We start from the raw sequence: 21,591 nt of genomic DNA on the forward strand, positions 1-21,591 counted from the left end.
AATTGGCCAGCCCCAGAGTAAGGGAACCGCTGTGTTAGAATGTTAGCAATTTATTACAGTGATCATATACAGCGATACACTTTTTGTTTTAATAATTCTGTGCTGGAAAGACTTTCTGCAATCACATTATCTAAGTATATAAATTTTCATTGACTTGTTTACACAAAACAGGTATGCATACAAAATATATTGCTTCAGATAAAACACAAGGCAATGTTTTAAGTCCCCCTGTCAAAAGACATCCTAACAAAAAGTGTTCCTTTCTTGTACTGTCTTTGTTGTGGCATTCGGCATAATAGTATGGAGCCAGCTTTCCGCCTCTGGTTTGCATAGCCTGGATTCAATAAGCAGTTATGTACGCAGATTATGACAATGTGGTCAAGGAAAGCTTCTTTTTTTTCACTCTACCATCTTATCCTTGGGAACATACAATCTGGTGTTTATTTTTTCTTGTCCTCATTCAGCGTCTTAAAATATTCACAATTTGATTCAGGATATGCTTATTTGATATGATTATTATAACTCTGCAATAGACATAAGCACCGATCTTGCAACAGAAAAGAAATCTCTCAGTATAACAAAAACAAAGATTTGCATATGTTGTTTTACATTCAGAGAATGTGCATCACAAATATACCATCATTCGCATGGGGAAGAAATGTGAGTACAAGTGTGAGCCATGCTCTTGCAGTTAAGAAATAACATGTTGTAAATATATAATATACTTTATAGTGTATCTTTCCCTGCCTGATGCACAGTCTTCTTCTTGCATTGAGAATTAAGCTCAGCCATTTAATTTCAGGTAGCTATATACTGAAGATAGATGGATAGACAGATGGACAGACAGACGCAGAGAGATAGGTCTCGCAGTTCTTATGCTTGAGGTTGAAGGTCAGCATCGGACATATTAAAATCGTTATGTGTGTTAAAATTGTTGCACGTGTCAAAATTGTTGCAATTCAAAATAATTCTGACACCCATTTACTTATATGTGTTTCACGAATTTTCCGCCGACAGATTCGCCCATCACTACTTGTACCTTAAGAAATGGGTGCAGATGTCATTTGGATACCAAGGGTTGGAAATGATGTAACCTTGACTAAGAGAAATCCTTGGCTGCAATTTTATGAGACACAACGTCTCTTAACTGCAGGAAGTATTTTGGAATTATGGGAAAGATACAGCATAAAAAAACATACAACTTGCAACTCTGATTTTGTACACTGCACTTGTGGTCATAAACAGTGATGGGCAAATCAGTCCCGAAAAATTCATGAAATGCATTGGTCAATGGGTGTCAAAATTATTTCGATGTGTGACAATTTTAACATGAGCGAGAATTTTTATATTTTGACTATTTTGTCCAAATGCATTAAAGTCAATGGGCATCTGAATAATTTTGATGCACAACATTTTTTATGCACGCAACATTTTTTTTTTGTTGCTGCGACTTTTTAGCCAGCAAATTTTTGCCTCAGTTTATCGAAAACATTTGCAGACGGTGAAACGTGAAAATTTGCCGTGCATCCATGAAAGGCGAATAAATTCACCCATCACTAGTCATAAATGACCAACACAGAGAAGGCTTCTCAACTAAAATTTGTATTAAATTGCACAAGAGTAGTAGTCCATGGCAGGCAATCAGAAATTAGCTTTAAACTGTATGTTGCATTTTAGACAACTACAGCAAATATCTGTTTGTGGATTGTTGTATGCATTAGTGCGGTGTAGCACCCATGTCAGTAAATAAGCCCCTGGATGACTAGTGACAGGAATAATGAACAGTGGGTGAGTTTTGATGACTCAGATACTTATTAGTCACTTGATTTTGTATCTTTTCATTTGGGGGATGATCTATTAACATTGCAGTCAACGCATAGAAACCAGTCAGCAACTGATTTGGATCAGCCTACAACATTTCTGAAAATATTAGCAAAAAATCTGATCGGTTGTTATGGGTAACTATTTGTGATGGGCGAATTTATTTTCCAGCAAATTTTTCGCTGTTTCGTGAATTTCGCAGGAAATTCGCTAATTTTTTGGCAAAGCGAAACGCCCCAAATTCGCCCATCACTAGTAACTATACTGGTGTAATAATAACCCTGTTTTTTTAATCCAGCAGTAATAATTCATACATTAACTCAACAAATTTCTATAATTTTTAGTAGTGGTATCAATAACTTTATAAACCTACCTTGCAGCTGGGTGGGGGGAGTGATGCCTCGTGTTATGTCTCTTTTTATTACAAAAATTTTTAAATGTTTGCCTATTCCATTCCCTTACCTAATTTACAATTGAAAAGTGTGTTTCCTTGATGTGTCTGCTGCGTAGTATAGACAGCTCATTATAGGATGAGAAAAGCACAGAAGTTCAACTGCTACCTAAGTAGCCCCATTCAAATATATAATGTATAATTCTTCACACACAAAAAAAAAAGAATGACTGTTTCATTCCAGGCACTGACTGCCAGAGGCTGTTACAAGGGTGAAGGATATCTATCATGAAATGTCCAGTGTCATTGTACTCTGCCAATTTATTTACTGACCTTCAACACAACAGACATACTTCTGACCCTCAGAAGATAAAACCCTGGGGGAAATGGCACTGAACACCAATTCCTATATCCTGTTGTTCTGTGGTCTAAATTAAGTGCTAATTAATTACCCCTGGCATCTTTGGCATTGCCTGTCAAATTGGATTAAGGATATCCTTTCACTGTTAACACAAAATGCTCTGGTTCATCAGCTAAAGACTTAAGTGTTAATGCTTCCTTGCAGATCGCTCTCTCCCAGAGTAACAGACAGATACATTGTACAGCCAGGGCGCAGGTAGCTTGTGTGCAAAGGAAACAACAAAAAATTGCCATTGTCACAGCTGATTTATCGGCTTTCATTAGCATCCTGTTATTCACTAACCACCTGCATTTTCTGCCCCTGCCTGGAATCAATTAGCCAATTTAATATCATTTATTTTACAAATTCTTTTTGTCTGACAAGCACTGAAGACATCCAAGCCATGAATCATTGTTATATTGCCTCATCCTATTTTATTTTCCATTTTTAGTCGGTACCGTTAAGATAATTATAAAACGTACCAAAGAAAAATCTGCCCGGGGGTCCTACACATCAATAAGACATAGAGATTACAGAAGGGATCTCATTTCATATAACCTGCCTCATTTAGAACAAAAATATACATGTTTAGGTCGGGCTCTAAAATATGTCAGGGGGAAATCTTATACAATGTAGGGAATTCCCAGCTTGGACACTCACAGTGAAATACAATTCTTATAATCTGGTTCCTGTTCAATGAATTGAATTTTCTACCTATACAAAAGATGTCTATATATTATTTACAAGGCTTTATACATGATTAGCCCAGCAGAAATAGAATAATCAAGAAGGGGTTTGCTTATTTTTAGAATGCAGTGGTTCTTCTCTTTGTATTTGCTTTTGCATATAGAAAGTGGGAGCTGTCATCTTGCTTTCTTGGTTGTGATATTTAGCAAATTATTTTTATGTGACCATTGGGGGGAGCTGTTGCATTGAATGTCTGTGGTAGTGTGACAGGTCATAAATGGTCAAAATGTTGCTGTCTGTCTGCCATCACCCATGGTAGAAATGAATTAAAAGCATGTACTGAACATATTATAGGGCAGATTCACTAAAGGGCAAGTGGCTAACCATAGCGACTCTTCGCCAGCCTTGCCACCTGCAGAGACATCACCAATTCACTAACAGGCACAAACAGGAACGCCGCTAATGTTCATTTGCACTCTATCGACAGGCGACTTTTCGCTCTGGCAACGGTCATTACTACGCAAATTCACTAAAGTGCGGTTAAGACTACACGTTACCTCTTTCGCCAGAGTTGACTTTGCCACCTCAGTCCCGGCGAAGTGCTTAAAAGAAGCTACAGTAGATCTTCCTCAATCTTCTGTCACTTACATCATATCCTGTGTGCCCAAAATGCATTAAAGTTCCAAAAAAGACTTTTACTTTTTGAAATGGAATTGCCTGCATTTCTTTTTTTGACTGACTTGAATTTTTTTTGGGTTAACCAGTTTTCTCCAGACATTTCATAACATATGAAACATTCATTTTACAGTGCGCTCATGTGTCAGACATTATATTAACTTTCTTGTCTTTATTAAGGTTCCCTGGACATGTATTTGAAAAAGTGGTAACTTCAAACATTTGCACCAACATTTATAATAAAGCCCTCCATACAACTTAAAATTACCCGCCGTATGCAAATGAACGATCGCATCTTCGCTATGAAATGCTCACACAGCCGAAGTAATGATAGTGAAACTTGCATTTTAGTGAATAAGCATATTCGATGAGCATTTGCATCTGGTGAAGTTGTGCAAGGTAAGGTGAAGCGATCACTGGCGATAATTCACCCTTTAGTGAATCGACCCCATAGCGTGGTGATAGATTTACCCATTCACTAGAGAGGGAATTCAAGCATGGTTTGTCCCTACCCTGTTCTCCAAAGCTATGGTCAAAAAAATCCAGTGTGTCATAGACCTAAGGACCTTACTCTACAGTTGGATAAATATTAGTAGATCTTGTTGTTCAACCTGATGGCTTTATGAGCAGATCACACACACAGGGGTACCAAAGCAGGTCAATACAAAGGCTCATACAATAATTGGGACCAGGGACTAGTGTGAGTCATGCATACTGTAACAAGCTGTATAATATAAAAATAAAGGAACAAAAATGGAATATCGGCCTATTGATGTTTTTCCTGGGACTTTTGGTGCAGGAGTAATTTTTTTGTTTTGGTATTTATTGGTATTAGAATTCCACCAATTATATCCTTATTATCTTTTCGTTTGGTTTGTGTACTTCTGTGTATAGAGGGGGGAGGGATGTGTGATACAGAACAGCTACACCATACCATGTAGGGCTATCCATGTTTTTAAAGATCACTACTGTAATTTAAAGTATGAGGTGATTGGCAAAAGGAATGAAACTATTCAGTAGGTTTAGAGATTTTACAAATTTCATCATTCACTAGTGCAAAATATATTTCCAATTTGTCATGAAAAAACAATTGCTGTAGTTTTCTTGGAACCTTCTACAAAAGTTAAAAAAGCTCCCGAGAATCAAAACAGAGAATTTTTTGATAAATGTGTCTCTATTTATTATCTATTCTTCTGTCATATTCCCGCATGGTACAACATGTTGTCCAAATGTTCCCTTTTTTATGTTTTTCCGTCCAGTTGTCATTGTGAGATCTCAGTTGGCTTTATCAGTTTGGCTTGCACTGTTCTACTTTGTTTCATTTAGTTTCAGACAACTTGCCATTTTGTCATGACAATGCTCGATTGCATTTTGAGATTAATTATACCAGTCAGCTTTGGATCCAGCTGCATTGTTCCATTCTGGCTTTGCTTACACATGTTCACACATGCAGAACAAGTGATTTCCCTAAAATGACTGTCTGCCATTCCTGTTCATTTTTAAATGAAAATTCTATCAGAGTTCTGTGTTACATTGATTTAAAATACTATTCAGTGCAGTTAGTGCTTTTTCATTTTCTCTAAACATTGTCATTGTACAGACTGAACCATATATATCTGCTCTCACATATTACATATCATTGCTACTAAAGTGTATTTAATAAGTACCCTATGAGCATAGAATGTTGAATCCATTTCATTCAGAAACTGTAGCGATACAAATCAAATGGAAATTCTGAGTCAGAATCACTAAGATTTTAGTTTACATAGGTGGCCTTGATTTTACACAGAAAAAGGTTAGCAACTAATGTAACCTATTAGGGGGTTATCTTTAATCATTAAGTTCCCATTAAACAGGCAGTATGGTATCATATGAAGTATGGCTCTTTGTCTAGAGTGGACATTTCTTCCTTGAATATTTACATTGATTCGTGTAAATGAATGCTTATATTAGTAGATGATTATCCTTTGTTTATACAGACCCCCATATGTTATGCATAGTTTTATGGAGATTGTTCATCATTTCCATTAGTTCTTAAAGGGGTTCTGTCATGATATTTATGGCATAGTTTGTATTACTAAATTTACACTGTGTTCATTGCACATAATTTATTCTTTCATTTAAAATGTTATTCTTGAACCAAAAAATTTATTTTTTATAGTTGTAATATTGGTGTGTAGGCAGCCAACGCAGGTCATTTTGCCTGGTTGTGTGCTTTCAGAAAGAGTCAGCACTTTACAATGAAACTGCTTACAGACAGGCCATTGTTTCTCCTACTCAGTGTAATGAAAGGAGTGGCGACTTGGGTTAGCCAGACTTAGATTTTTACTATTGAGTGCTGTTATCATATCTACCACTAGGGCATGAGAGCATTTTTAGCAATGCAGGTGTCAGGGAGCTGTTATCTGGTTACCTTCCCACTGTTCTGTTGATGGGCTGCTGGGGGGGAAAGAGGGGGTGAAGTTTATCAGTGCAGAAGTAAAGAGTGACTGAAGTTTATCAGAGCACAAGTCATATGACTGGGGGCACCTGGGAAACTGACATGTCTAGCCCCATGTCAGATATCAAAATTAAATATTAAAAAAATCAGTTTGTTCTTTTGAAAAAGAGATTTCAGATCAGGATTCTGATGAATGAGCACTACTAACTGATGCATTTTGTAAAAAAAAACATGTTTTCCCCATGACAGAATCCCTTTTATCAAGTGGAGCCTCCACTGAATGATCCCTATCACATTCACACATGTCCACTATGGTCACTTTTATCAGGAGTCATTATTTATTATAATACACAGGTGAGTCACATGCCAGAATGAAATCACTAAGTGTCAGTTATAACTGATGACATTACTAAGCACCATTTATAAGGATATAATTTATAGGATATTCGTGGCTCTTGTATATTATAAATATATATATATATATATATATATATATATATATATATATATATATATATATATATATATATAGTGGATGCTGCTTCCATGATATGATGAAGCAATGTACTTTGTGTACAGACTTTTCTCTTAAGGATGAAAGATTGTTTTTATTAAGATGCGGCTTCACTGGAAGGTATTAATTCATGTGACTAACTAACCACTTCAGGTGTGACTAGAGTGTTGCTTTTATATATAAAACCAACTATGAGTCTATGCTCCTTATAATAAATGTCTTCAGTCTGGGGCCCCTATGTATGCACATTTTTGTGGCTGTTTTCCAACTATAAAGTCCACTCTACTTTTACCAAATGTTTTGCATCTAGGGACCCTATGTATGCACATTTTTGTGGTTGTTTTCTGACTATAATGTCCACACTCCTTTTACTAAATGTTTTGAGTGTGGGTTTAACTAAGTGACTTGGATATAAAACCAGAGTTTCTAAGAAATAATGTATTTTCACCTAGTACGTTCAGACTGCTCCAGTTACAGCAACGATTTAACTTAAAAGAAATCAGAGTTTTTAAACATGTCATTGGGCTTCTGATCTAGTTTTTAAAGAGTAAAAACTCCAGATAAATAAACAATGGAATTGTTACCCAATTATTAATAAACTGCAGAAACACTTGAGGGAGAAATGTATCAGCTTGGCGTAAAAAAAAAAAAAAAATTAAGCAAGGCATAATTTAAAATGAATTTGACAAAAGTCAACTCTTGGAAGCAGTCAATTGATGGATCATTGTCTTTTCTATTTGGACCTGACTTGGTATTTCCTGTTCTTTTTGTATTAGGAACTATATATCAAATTATTTTGCATGTGCCAAATATACTGTACAAAGTTATTTTTTCTCAAGGCAACAGTGTTTCTCATTAGTTTGTGTTTTCCAACAACTATAGTATCTTGTAAAGATAGACATAATCCAATATTTTATGAATAATTTTATAAGTTTACAGTTCAGGATGATGTTGCAAACCTTGATAGTTAAAAGTATAACAAGACATAAAATCTGCTTCTTTCAGTTTTTTTTATTTTTAAACAGCTGGATTAGAACTGGCAAGAACTAAATGTTTTGCAGTTACACAATAAAAACAGTTATATTGGAACAATGATATAAAACCACAAGGAAATGCATTTCACCTCCTCTGTGTACAATAGTAACCCCTTAAATTTCTTTGTTTATTTAGTTTTCATGTTTTAGAAAAGTTCTTGGGGGGGGGGGGGCTTTAGTCCTGAACAAAATAATTGGAATTAACTCAAGATAACGTTCCTCAGGCAGATTATTCAGCAGTTGCACCTTGGGTATGTTTAGTGGTCCTGAGTAAAGAATTAGGATAATAAGTTGGTTTAATATACCTTTCTACTTCAAACCATATTATAAAATCCAGACCACTGCTTGGGTGTCCAAATAATATCTGCTACACTAGGCACTTAAGGAGTAGACGAACTGCAATATACCTTACAAACTGTTGGGTTGGCCCAAGAGTGGTGGCTGGGGGGCCCACCCTGAAGGCCAGTAAGATTTGGGGAGAATGGCAGTTTGTGCACCTGAAACTTGTGGAAATCCAGTAGGCTGAGATTTTGGTGAACACCATTTAATATATAAATACATAATTTAATTTGATTAGCTCCTGAAACCTAAAGGTCCATGTCTGGGATCTTAGGTCCATGAATATTGCTGAAGTACAATTTCCAGAATGCATTAAGCATTAATTACTTGTTGGGGATTGCTGGTAGCTGGTGATGCTGCAACATTTATGGACTTTAAAAGCCACACCTTGGGCCAATGAATACTTCTATATTTTTACAGCCATTTATAAAAGCAATAAGGCTTAGGTTCTATTTGAAGTTAGTATGCTTCTCTCTGTGTTTGAAATTACTTCCTCCTGGTACTCCAGGTTCCACCCATGGTTCACAACAAGTTGGTAAGCTAAATAACTTCTTATGAAACAGAAATTCATTTGTGAATGTTGTGCATATGATACTGAAATGTGAATTAGAGCTCAGTTAAAGCTGAGTTCTATTTAGTTCTAAGTTCTAAGTTCTATTTGGAGTTAGTATGCTTCTCTCTGTGTTTGAAATTACTTCCTCCTGGTACTCCAGGTTCCACCCATGGTTCACAACAAGTTGGTAAGCTAAATAACTTCTTATGAAACAGAAATTAATTTGTGAATGTTGTGCAAATGATACTGAATTGTGAATTAGAGCTCAGTTAAAGCAGGGGATATTGTCAGGCTCATTCCCCAATGTGCCTATACAAAATGCATCTAAGTTTCCATTAGCCTTATGGAACATTTAGAAGTATATAGAATTGTCTTCCTTGGGTAAATATTGCTGAGACCAAACACCATCCTATATATACTGTATATATATATAGTGGGAATTTTAAACTTTCTTTAATATGAAGCAGTCTCTATTTTAGGCTTAATATTCCTTTAAATTATAAGACTGGCCATGTTTTTACTGCAACCATCAATGGTATTTAGATAATGTCTCCCAGAATATTACAGACACACTCTACTTTCAAAGTGTTATCTGCCAATACTGACATTTCTTACTTTTGGATTTGATTCTCCTACAGGAACATCTACATTCTGGCACATCCACTCATTCAGGATTTAGCAGATATGTGCTCAGAGAGAGATAGGAATTGAAGGCTTTTTATGTAGTCAGGAAGCCTCTCGGATAAATAGGATTATTTTAATCTAAATGTATCATTGTTAATTTTTTTTTAATAAATAGATAATAATAAGAACATGATTTCTTAAAGGAAAAATATTTTCTGTAAGTATGGCATATTTTGAATTCTTGAAAGAGGAGAATTTTGGTACTAAGGTAAATAAAAATAGATAATGCAAATTGCTCTGCACCTTGCAGCAGGTAAAACATTTGCAAAATAAAGTAGTCCTGTACTGGACAGTGGATTTCTAGATCCCATATAATTCCCAACTACTGTATATATGTACAGTGCCAGCAAACATTGTTAGTACTGCATTCATGAAAGTTCAGAAACGCTTTGCTCTACTATACAGCATACAAAACAATTATAGTAATATATAGATATATTTACTGTAGGCAAGCAAAATACTAATTGACACATTATGTTTCCCAATAACAATAAGGAGAAAGGTAATGTATAACCTCTTGAACAAGCATATAATGGGTAAATGTAAAGTTGCAAGTGGAATCTGTAGTGACATAATTTAATAACATTATAAATAGTATATGTAATTTGAAACTAAGGGGCAGATTTATGGCATATCAAGCACTGGAATCTAGAAGTAGAAGCACCAATGCTGAGAACTAATATTAAAGTCCTTAAAAACCAATGCATATCGTATATGGGGTGATAGATTACCATTATTTTTCCACCACATAAAATAAATTGTTAAATCCTAAAATGTTTTACCAAGTGGTAACTATGGTTTTCTAGTACTAATTTAATTTGATTTACTTTAGATTTATAAATCTAAGTAAATACAAAGCATGTATTATTTGTACAAGTTTGTAAGGAAACATGGTATTAAATGCATTTGCATTATTATTTTTGAAAATGTTTTCTTGTCAGATTCATTAAAAAAATAAACATATTAGCATGCAAGTATGAAAAAATCCCACAGTTAGGCAAGCTTACTGTCCCTGAATTAAACATAATTGAGTATTCCAGCAGACATCTAAAATGCATAATATGTAAATAATATTAAGTTTGTGATATATTATTCTTTTTTTCTTCATTTATAGAAATATAATCAGGCTTCGACTAAAATGAAATATGCAAGCCAGTAATTTGGGTCCAAGATGAAATAATTAATAGTTGCTTATGCATCTGAAGGAACAATGCTTTATTTTAGGAAACTAATAATACTGTCCTGATTATGGTTATTTTTGATTGTACAATAAAAATGAAAAGGAGTTCATCGTTGGCTGGGAGAAAGTAATATAAATCAGCTTGTTAGTATTTGAAAAAAAGTGCTTAGAAAACAATGGCTTATTTTATATGGTAGGAGGTAGTAAATGAGAACTTCTCTACAAAATATATCCTAGTAGTTAACATCTGGGTATGATCCTATGTTAGGGGCATAAAGTAACCCTGCCAGTTTTCAGATCCTTGAGGTGGGTACCATTGGAACAACATTCCAGCTGAGTTCTCAGAGTTAGAATGGGCTGGGTTAGTGTTGTACAGGTATGGGACCAGTTATCCAGGATGCTCGGGACCTGGGATCTTCCGGATAATGGATCTATCCGTAATTTGAATCTTCATACCTTAAGTCTACTAGAAAATCATGTAAACATTAAATAAACCCAATAGGCTGGTTTTGCTCCCAATAAGGATCAATTATATATTAGTTGGGATCAAGTACAAGCTACTGTTTTATTATTACAGAGAAAAAGGAAATTATTTTTTAAAATTTGGATTATTTAAATAAAATGGAGTCTATTGGAGACTTCCATTCTGATCATTCTGTAATGTGGAGCTTTCTGGATAACTGGTTTCCGGATAATGGATCCCATACCTGTAGTCTCTTTCTCTTGGATCTTCCTAAGGGAACAGTGTCAATGTCTAACTAGAGTACAGTGCAGTGAAGGCATCAAAGTTATAGTTGGGGCAAAGGGACTCTTTAAATAAGAGCTAGATCCTACTTGTAGGTATTTCAGTTAACAAGGCTTTTAGATTAGCTGGCTAGCAATCAGCCATATCATTGCATCATATATTCAGTTTGGAGTGCAGAATCATACTGACTGATATATTAGAAACCTTTAAGAAGGGGTTGGATGGATTTTTACCAAGTGAGGGAATACAGAAAGATACCTCATGGAACAAGTTGATCCAGGTACTGCTCTGTTTGACATCTTGGAGTCAAGATGGATTTTTTCCCCTTCTAAGGCAAATTGGAGAGGCTTCAAATGGGTTTTTCCTTCCTCTGGATCAACTTTCAGTTAGGCAGGTTATACAGTATATAGACTTAAAAGGTTGAACTTGATGGATATATATGTTTTTTCAATCTAACTTTCTATGTTACCTGTCCCTACCTTGTGTGTCATTTAAAGGTACAAGGTAAGGAGCGACAAAATGCAGAGCCTGCATCAAGGCCCTTTTCTTACTGCCTGCCCTGGCTGCCCTTGCTGCACACCCTTACACTGCTCTTTGCTCTGTGCAAGTCCTCCACAGATGAGCACTGAATGGCATTTTCTTGTGTTATTTAGTTCTCTTGGACTTGCGTCCAGGGGGTTACATAAATTGCCCCTGTTGTGTACCAAAAGAGTACTGGGTATAAATTGCAAAAAACAGTGAGTTGTATTTTAGAAATCTGTTTGACAAAAATGCCTTTTATCAAAAACAATTTCTTTACTTTCTGATATTTCTGTGTTCACAAATAATATGGTCAGTTGTGTATCCCTACCAGATTGTGCCCATAAAAGAATGCCCCTGTGTTTACAAAGAGCTCAGAAACCTAGCCACGTTTCCAACAAAAGATGATAGATTGTTGTAGATCAAATTTAGGTGTGCCTAAATAGCCCATGTGGCAGGCAGGATAAGATTACTTTCCATCACAGATGATGGGGGGGGGATGTATTAGGTTCCAGGTTAGGAATGGCTCAGTAATGCCTAAATCAGGGTAAGGATTGAGAAATGGCAAATTAAGAAGCTTGATGCTGTACAGCAGTAGATAGAAAATGAGGGATAGCTCAGTAGCCAAATGCTTCTGAACCAGAGATTTGGTGGAGTTGGTACACCAGTAAGTTACCCACTAGAATAGAGGTGTCATATGTACTGGTAAATCCAATTGGTCTTTTTGTGACCCATGCTCTTATGCATAACTCTCCAGATAGGATTTTAGCAGCCTTATGTTTGAGGATTGTGTTACAGAAGTATCATCCATAAATAGAAGACTTTTTTTTCATCATGATGTATGGTCCAACAATTGATGCTTTCCATTTAAGTTCCCTGTGCATCATAAAAGTAATTAGGACATTGTTGTTTCAACATACTGATAGAATGGATTGGTTTTGTGTTGCTGACTGTCCTTCTTCTTTTCCCCTACAGGATTGCTGTCGATGCATCTGTGAACCTTATGTCAACACAAAGCCTAGGAATTGTTTTTGGACCAACTCTTCTTAGACCAGAAAGTGACATGGGAAATATGGCAGTTTGCATGGTTTACCAAAATCAGATAGTTGAACTTATGCTAACTGAATTTGATGATGTATTCTCTTAAAAAGAAAAGCTTTACTAAGCAGCAGTGGTATCCAAATGCTTATATGGATCATGGATGTCTGCTTGTTTTAGAATAATAAGAAAATTCACAAAACAATCTTCAGATAGATGACAACCTCTTTATAATTTGGTGGAAAGGCCCTGGTCCATTTTAACTGTATATGATTTAAGAGTTAATATTGATAATTAAACCCCGCCTACACATCTTATTTTTGGGGTGGTTGTGTCCATTAGACATACTTATACCCAACTGCCTGGTGAAGTACTGGAATTTTTTAAAAATCAAGTAAACAAATCACCGCTGAAAACCAACCCAGTATCTTTTGGCAGTCATGTTATTTGCTTTTCTTAATCCCCACAGATCCTGCTTCAGCCTATATTTAGGTACATTTGGGTCCATATCAGTGTATCAAGATGTTATAATCATTATCCTAAAACCTCAGTCTAGATACAGTACGTTTTGAAAAAAATAAATTAACAAATACAACAGCCCCCTACCCAATTTTGGATCCTGAGCTCATTAATGAGGAGGGTAGATTCCATAAGTTAACAAACATATAAAAAATCTATCTGCAAGCAACTTTGTCTGTTTAGGTGTTAAGTGTCCAAAGAAAGTGTAAGATAAACACAATTCTCAATTCCTTCTTACCCTCAAAATACTAAGGGGGGGATTATGAAAGACAGCCCTTCCTGTGTTTCATAATCTTATAGGGATATGGGCACATGGTCACTCTCATTGATAACTGGCTGAACCTGGGTTAAAGATCACATGTAAAGTTCCCAGTATAATTCCTCCTTGCAGAAGGAATAAAAGGAATAAAAGGAATTCTGGGGAAAAGGCCTACAATCCCTCCTAGAATTTACATTTACACTGAATACTGTGCAGGCTGAATCTCACTTACAGACCACTATTGCTTTCATTGGGGCTCATCAGGTATGGGACCTGTTATCCAGAATGCAGACTATGGGGTTTGCTGGATAATGGATCTTTCCATAATTTGGATCACCATAATTTTAGTCTACTAAAAATTATTTAAACATTAAATAAACCCAATAGGATTGTTTTACAACCCATAAGGGTAGACACAGCTTAGTTTGGATCAATTAAAATGGACTGTTTATTATTTCAGAGAAAAAAGAAGAAGAAGTTTTAAAAATTTGACTTATTTGATTAAAATGGATTCTGTGGAAAATGGCCTTCCTGTAATTCAGAACTTTCTGAATAATGGGTTTCCAAATAATGGATCTCATACCTTTACAAGGTTTTCTGGTCAGCAGATGCAGATCCAGGGCATACAAATGAGGATGGTGTCTTCTCAAAAATTCTTTTCTCGAAGACAAGTAATAGTGAGAGACGCTCATGCTAAATTAAATGTGTTGAGGGGTCACCTCTGAACTCTTGTTCCTCTGACAAATTGGATGGCAGGATGAGTAATTATTAGATGATGGTACCCTGCCAAGGCTTGAAATATATCCCACACATTTGTTTTTTTTTGTTTTTTTTTGGAAAACAAAACATTTCTAAAGTGTCAAAATACAGTTGTGATATGAGGAACCATAATTCAGTATTACATTTCAATAAATCAGAGTGCTGCACAACTGCACCTTATAGTTAATTGTGTATATTTATCTTCATCATCTATTTTATATTTGCTTTACCTCCCTGAATTATAAAAACATATGCAGGTTATAACTGGATGAATGGTTATAGCCTTAACAAAAGTGTTCAAACCATAGAACGTGCAAAATAATCTATAGCATGGTGTTCTACACGGCATATAGCAAACTGTTTATTTTGGCTCTTCCAGCAGAGTGGGAGTTGACATCTCCTGATCTTCTTCCCGATGATTGGCATATGATTAGCAACACCATGGGCACAGTCAGCAGAACAGATGATGTTTTAACTAATGACTCCCACATACCAAGTCTAAACATTGTACTGTCTTCAATAATGTACAACATTGTTCTTTTTTAATATACACTTTGCACAATACTCTTAGATATTAAAGCTTGTTTACAATTGAACACTTCTAAATATGCCTTATCATAAGAGAAAAATAAGTGTATTTTAAAGAAAAATTGAAGAGCTAAGAATCCATTTTTTAGCTGTTATTTTGGGTTTTACCCCATTACTTACATACACAGTATAAAGTAGTGATGGGTGGATTTGCATCGCTGAAAAATTTGCGAATTTCCCACGAAATTCGCGAACCAGCTAAAAATTCACGAAACAAAATTTTTGGACGCCAGCAAATTTTCACTGCCGTTTACCGAATTTATTGCTAGTAGCGAATCGCGCAAATTTGCTGCGAATTTGCGCCTGTCGATTAAATTCGCCCATCACTAGTATAAAGTCATTTTAAAGTTAAACTGAGTCATTTTTGACTCTCGCTACAGAAATGTAAATACTGTATAACTCAGCATTCTATGAACATCAAAGGGGTCTTTGATTTGAAAATAATAAACAATCTAATGCTAAGTTTTTTAATTTCTGCACAGTCCACTAAGGTTCATTAGCTGTTTAAGAGCTCTGTATGAAATAATGTATCCAAAAAGAAAAAACATTTTTTTGTGTGTATTTTAAACGAGTAACTCTGTTATGACTGTAATAAAGGCGGTTTTCAATAAAATATGCTTCTGTGACAAATGGTGTTCATGTGATAAGTGAATATCACATTCTTTTAATTACTTACAGTATCCGTCCAACTTCAATTAATCTGTTGAGCTTATTTTAGAACCAACACTACTGTGCTGAAAGTATCAATTTGTCAAACTTTCTTTTTTACCCCCTATCCAAATAAATGAGATTTATTATGTGTTGTGAATAGTAGTCACAAAGCACAATAATTCAGAGGAAATTCAGGCTTTAACAAGTTGTTCATCCCAGCTCAACAATGAAAGGTATTAGGATATTAAGCACAATCTGCCATGGTTTTTGCACTTTGCACCCTTTCTCTATGCTTCATTAGTGGCATAACTACTGGGGGATCAAGGGGTGCACCAGGGCCCGCTCCTCCTCCAGGGGGGGGGGGGCAGAGACCGTGCCACAGCAAATGTGGTAAGGAAACCACACCTCTGGAGGGGGGGCCTGGTGCACATCCTGCACCCGGGCCCGGAAGAGGGTAGTTATGTTACTGTGCTTCATTTCTCTGTGCTCAAAACCACATCCCCCTATGCATACAGCAATGCCTGAATTCAGCACGAAAACATCTTAATCTCACCCCTACCCATCTCCTAAATTGTGTGACATTGAGATGTGCAAGTTAGGGAGCGCTTGTGGGCACTGGCTGCAACAGAGCTCTGAACTTACTGTCTGTCCAGACAGGGCTCGACACTAGCTGCAAAGTGGATGCCCAGATGCAAGGGGTTTTTTTTTTTAGACTGATCACTAATTGGTGTTTTTTTTTTTGCTCTAGGACTTTTTAGTGCTCTAGGGCTGGCATCTGGGGTGCAAATTCCACCACAGATTGTTGAAATAACATCAAACTTTATTTTAGGTCAATCTACAACCTTTCGTCCTTGGTGCAATGAATTTTGATTCAATTAACACATGGGGGCACATTCACTTAGTTTGAGTGAAGGAATAGAATAAGATAAACTTCGAATTTCAAATGTTTTCCATTCTTCAACCATTGAATTGGCTACTTCGACCTTCGGCTACGACTTCGAATCGAACAATTCGAACTTAAAATCGTTCGAATATTCGACCATTCGATAGACAAAGTACTGTCTCTTTTAAAAAAAACTTTGACCCCCTACTTCGCCACCTAAAACCTACCGAGGTGCAATGTTAGCCTATGGGGAAGGTCCCCATAGGCTTTCTAACAATTTTTTGGTTGAAGAAATATCGTTCGATCGATGGATTAAAATCTTTCGAATCGAACGATTTTTTGTTTGATAATTCGATCAAACTATTTGCGGTAAATCAACCTGGCGGAGTCTCTGGCAAAAAGCAGGTCTAAAACAATATCAGTAACAGTAAGTAGTAAAGAACACAAATAATTTTAACTTTACTTAGGATCTTTAAATTTCCTCCAAATTTATTAGCAAACATTACAGAACAGCTTCTCATTTCATAACAAGTTACTCATATTTTTCTCTTTAATTGTGACATTATTATGTCTAATTATGTGTGGCTAATTTGTCATTAGATTGCAAATATGTGGCGTTTAATTAAGGATGTCATGTAAGACACATTAAGAGCTCTTTTGCATCAACCCCTTCAACAAAAAGGGGTTAATTAAATTTCCCCACTTGAATTTTTTTCATATATATATATATATATATATATATATATATATATATATATATATATATATACACAGTAATGACCAGAGGCAAGTTTAAGAGAGTTAAAACATGACCGAAATACCTGTGTAACCTACTAGGTATGTTTTTAATTACTTTTTTTACCATATTGTCTCACTGTTTAAAATCTGACTTCTGTTGAAAATATTCCTTGTGTTCCAATGCCCCGTATACATATAAATATAGAGAAGGTCTGGCAGAGAAAAGTCAGGTGAGACCAGACTTTGAAATAAAATGATGTATTTGAAATGCAAAAGAACACCAGCTTAACATTTTCAAGCTATCAGTTCTAAGGTCACAGTCAGCACAACTGGAAACTTCAAAATGACTTCAAAAAGGCAAACGCTAACTAGATTTCACACTAGATTTCATTATACTTGGCATAACAGAAAGAATGCAGGTATTAAATTGACTGTTTCCGGCACACAATAAGGTTAATTAGCAGCCAAGGACCGAAATTGGTATGGACATAACACTTTTAGACAGTTATCAAAAAATGCCCAATTCTTTTTGTAAGCCCAAACAAAATTAAAAAGTGGATTCTGGAAGAAAAAAAAATATTCTTGTCAATGAATGGCCTTTCGGACAACCCGCAGGTGCTTTATAGTGAGCTACATGAACATTCATTACATACGTATTTATAGCTCTTTTCTGTTCTTGCTTATAAGAACAGAGTACTTGAACTAGTGTTAGAAATGTGATATGAAAGTTTTCTTTACAATATTTAAGGAATAGTACCCTGATACGTTTCAATGGATGAAATTTGAATAAGCTCCTTACCAGTAGGGTTAATCAAGGTCTTCACCATTCTTTGCGATAACTGTCATGTAGGTATAAAATAATATAGAAATAGGCACTTTCGCCACTGTTTTCTGACAAATTAAAGACCATTTTACATCAAAATTGTCCTAAACTTCAATTCATGCTCCTAGTTATTTTGAGATCTGTCATATTCCTTTTGTGCGTCCTACCTGCCCCGGTTAAGGAGATTAGTGGCTTGTTGTATCTTTTGATCCAAAAGAGTCTTAATTTAAGAGCTTAGATGTATTTAAAAATGAATTTCTGAAAGCTCCAATCTCCTTATCCTCTGGATTCATTTTTGTTATCCGGTCTGTACGTTTGATATGAAAATTCAAAACTTTTATACATTAATACAAAAAAAACGTAAGATATATCGAAAAGGTGACAAGAGGGGGTAAGTAATTAGCGAGTTCATAGAGTTCAGAAGAAAAGTTAAAATGAACTAACACATTACTTTTTATGTCGAGATTTCACAAGACAAATCTTGCCTACGTTTTAATTGCATGTGACCCTGGCAGTCCCACACTGAAATGAAGTGGCGTAAAATTAAAGATGACAGACTCTCAAAACAAGTCTTGTGATCTTGATTAAACTACAAAGACCACACTTTCCCTCTGCTGCAATTCAGATATGATGGGCTGTTTTATTTGGGGAATTGCCTCATTAATGTTTCTTTGACTAGACATGTTTATCATAAAATATACTGAATATAGTGCTATCATGCACAGCTAAATAAAGAATAAAGGCAAACTCTAAACAGAAAGATCTCAAATAGCCCCAGGACCAAAGATTTTTTTTTCCCTGTGTATTATTTTCGGTGCCTGGGGTCCAGACAGTGAACACAACTGTTTATAATGTAAATAAACAACAAACTGTTGATAATACCATAAAATGTGAGACTTCGCTATACATTGGACGATTTAAAAGAGGCAAGAAGAGTCACTTAGATAATAGCCTTTTCAAGGATTATAAACTGTACTCTTGGAAGTCATTGATGAGCCATGGATTTAATACTTTCTGTGCCAAGAGTTTCTGATCTATCTGCAAGGGGCAATGTTTCCAGTCAACATGTAGCTCTGCATAGCGCATAGAGAAACCAACTTAGAAGTTACCTAAAAGTAGTATGTTAATGTTGTTGACCCAGGTAGGAGACACAGTAGTTAATAAAAAATCTCTATATGTTGGAATCATATAAGATGGACTGCAGACACAGAGCTAGAGTATAGGGTCCAGTCTTCCTTTTTATTCACTGCTTTTCATTTAAAAAACTGATATTTATGGGCAGCATGGAGTTTAATTCCCATATGGGCACTATCTGCAAGGAATTTGTATGCTCTTCCCATGTTTCTATGGGTTTCCTATGGGTACTCTTGTTTCCATTAATGCTACAGGTAGGTATCAGGGCTCCTGGTGAACTTGCTGGAGTTCTGGATATAGTGGTGAGCTGCAGAGTTGCTCATAGAGTGTTTCCTGATGAAATTGACCTAACTGTATGTGAATATGATAGAGAACTTACATTGTAAGCTTCACTAGGGGGGCAGGAACTGATGTGAATGATGTATTAGAGCACATGTACATTTGCAAATGCTGTAACCAATGAGCAATATTTAACACATTATCCCCCCCATAACTCAGGGATTATTATGGTCACAAATGGTGATGCTCTTGACACATTTGCACTGCTCTTACTATAATTGCATACAATTTACCCAAAAAACTTCACAGTTGCACCCAATACTCAAAGTCTGTCTTCCGGTTTTTGCTGAAATCATTTCCAGTGTTCAACTTGCAAATTATGTGTGCACTCTATTCTTTCAGCGCAACTGCACTGCGGTGATTGATGCAAGGTTCTGAGGGAGCCCTGGAGCTACTGCAGACTCCAGAAGTGGCATTAAATACAGGGTTCCCATGCATCAATAAGTGCAGCAGCACTCAATTCAGATGGATTGGCAGGAAGGATTGAGTGGTGCAAACATAACTATATGGAAGTGCAAGGAGGGCATTTTTCAACAAACATCTTTAATGAAAGTGGTTTTACACACAACTGACTGTGTGGGAAAGTGCAGGGACCACAATTGCACTTGCAGACTAGTGATGGGCGAATTTATTCGCCAGGCGCAAATTCGCGGCGAATTTGCGCGTTTCGCCGCCAGCGAATAAAATCGAAAATTCGCCGGCAAAAATTCGCCGGCGTCAAAAAATGCTTTTTTTCAAAAAAACGGACGCCGGCGCCAAAAACGGGCGCCGGCGTAAAAAACGGGCACCGGCGCCGAAAACGAGACGCCGGCGCCTTTTCGCTAATTTTTCGGCCCAAATTCGCCCATCACTATTGCAGACATAAATAGACCATATAATCATTATAAAGCATGTACTGGCCATATATACATAACAAGGCTCATATTTGTCAGCTGCAGGTAAAACCCCTTTTAAAAATTGGTGTAAGTGTAAAAAGTTTGTAAAACTTGAATGGAAAAATTTCAGCATCTAAAAGCTGCCAATTTTATGTAGAAGTCTGCATGAAGCTGTCTATGATAAATTTACAGCATTTTTTAAATGCAAGTTTTTTTATTGACCCATTGAAAGTGATAGGGTGCAAACTTCTTTTTTTCACAATTTAATTCAAACAAATTTTATATATTCAGATATTTTAATAAATAAGTAAACATACAAGTTGGATAAAAATTCTAATTTATTCAAAGTAGAAAAAAACCTTCAACATTACAAATTCACATTTTGATAAATAGACCTTAAAAAGTTTAAATAATTTTTAGCAGATTATGGAAATATCCCTTATCTGGAAAATAATAGATTCTACTGTATATGTTTATAAGAGTGCTGATTCTGGTATTAATAAATCAAAGTGTTTAGGTGCAAACCGGGAATTCTTTTTAAAGAGGCAGAAGTAAAATTGTTAGTGAAATCAATAAGTCAGGGTTAGACAAACTTCTGTTCTTTCATAAAAAAGGTGCCTCCTGGCTTCATGGCTGAGATTCTAATGATACCATTACAGGCAATGGTCTGAGATCTGAAATTAGAATTAAAAGCAGGATTCAGAATAAATTACAGAATTAAGGGAAGAATGTTGCTGCCCCTTTTTGCCGGATTAAAGACCTTACCGACTTCCTCGCAAAGGTTGCTACCAAATTGCTTTTGCAAATATTTGCAGTGGATGTAATAAAATTCACAATCGCAAAACCTTTTTTGCCACAAGAAATTTAATGAAACTCCAGAGCAGGTGTTAAAGGTTCCCAATGTGCAATTAAGATTCAAAAGACAAAGAAAGCCTAACAAAGAATATTACATTGCAACAGGCAAATTTTTATTTGCAAAGTTTTGCTCTTTGCAAATTTTATT

The 21,591-nt window shown here is 35.8% G+C and overlaps 1 protein-coding gene across 1 annotated transcript in view; it reads left to right on the forward strand.

The window, feature by feature from the left end:
• LOC108701317 (rho GTPase-activating protein 15-like) overlaps window positions 1–15,771 on the forward strand; it is a 309,425-nt gene extending 293,654 nt beyond the window's left edge. Inside the window, exon 14 of the mRNA XM_018235752.2 lies at window positions 12,958–15,771. Coding sequence (XP_018091241.2) covers window positions 12,958–13,129 — 172 coding nt within the window. The 3' untranslated portion in view covers window positions 13,130–15,771. The remainder of the gene's footprint in view (window positions 1–12,957) is intronic.
• The last annotated feature ends 5,820 nt before the right edge of the window (window positions 15,772–21,591 follow it).

Source organism: Xenopus laevis, chromosome 9_10L (genome assembly GCF_017654675.1).
Source record: "Xenopus laevis strain J_2021 chromosome 9_10L, Xenopus_laevis_v10.1, whole genome shotgun sequence".
NCBI classification, from domain to species: domain Eukaryota; kingdom Metazoa; phylum Chordata; class Amphibia; order Anura; family Pipidae; genus Xenopus; species Xenopus laevis.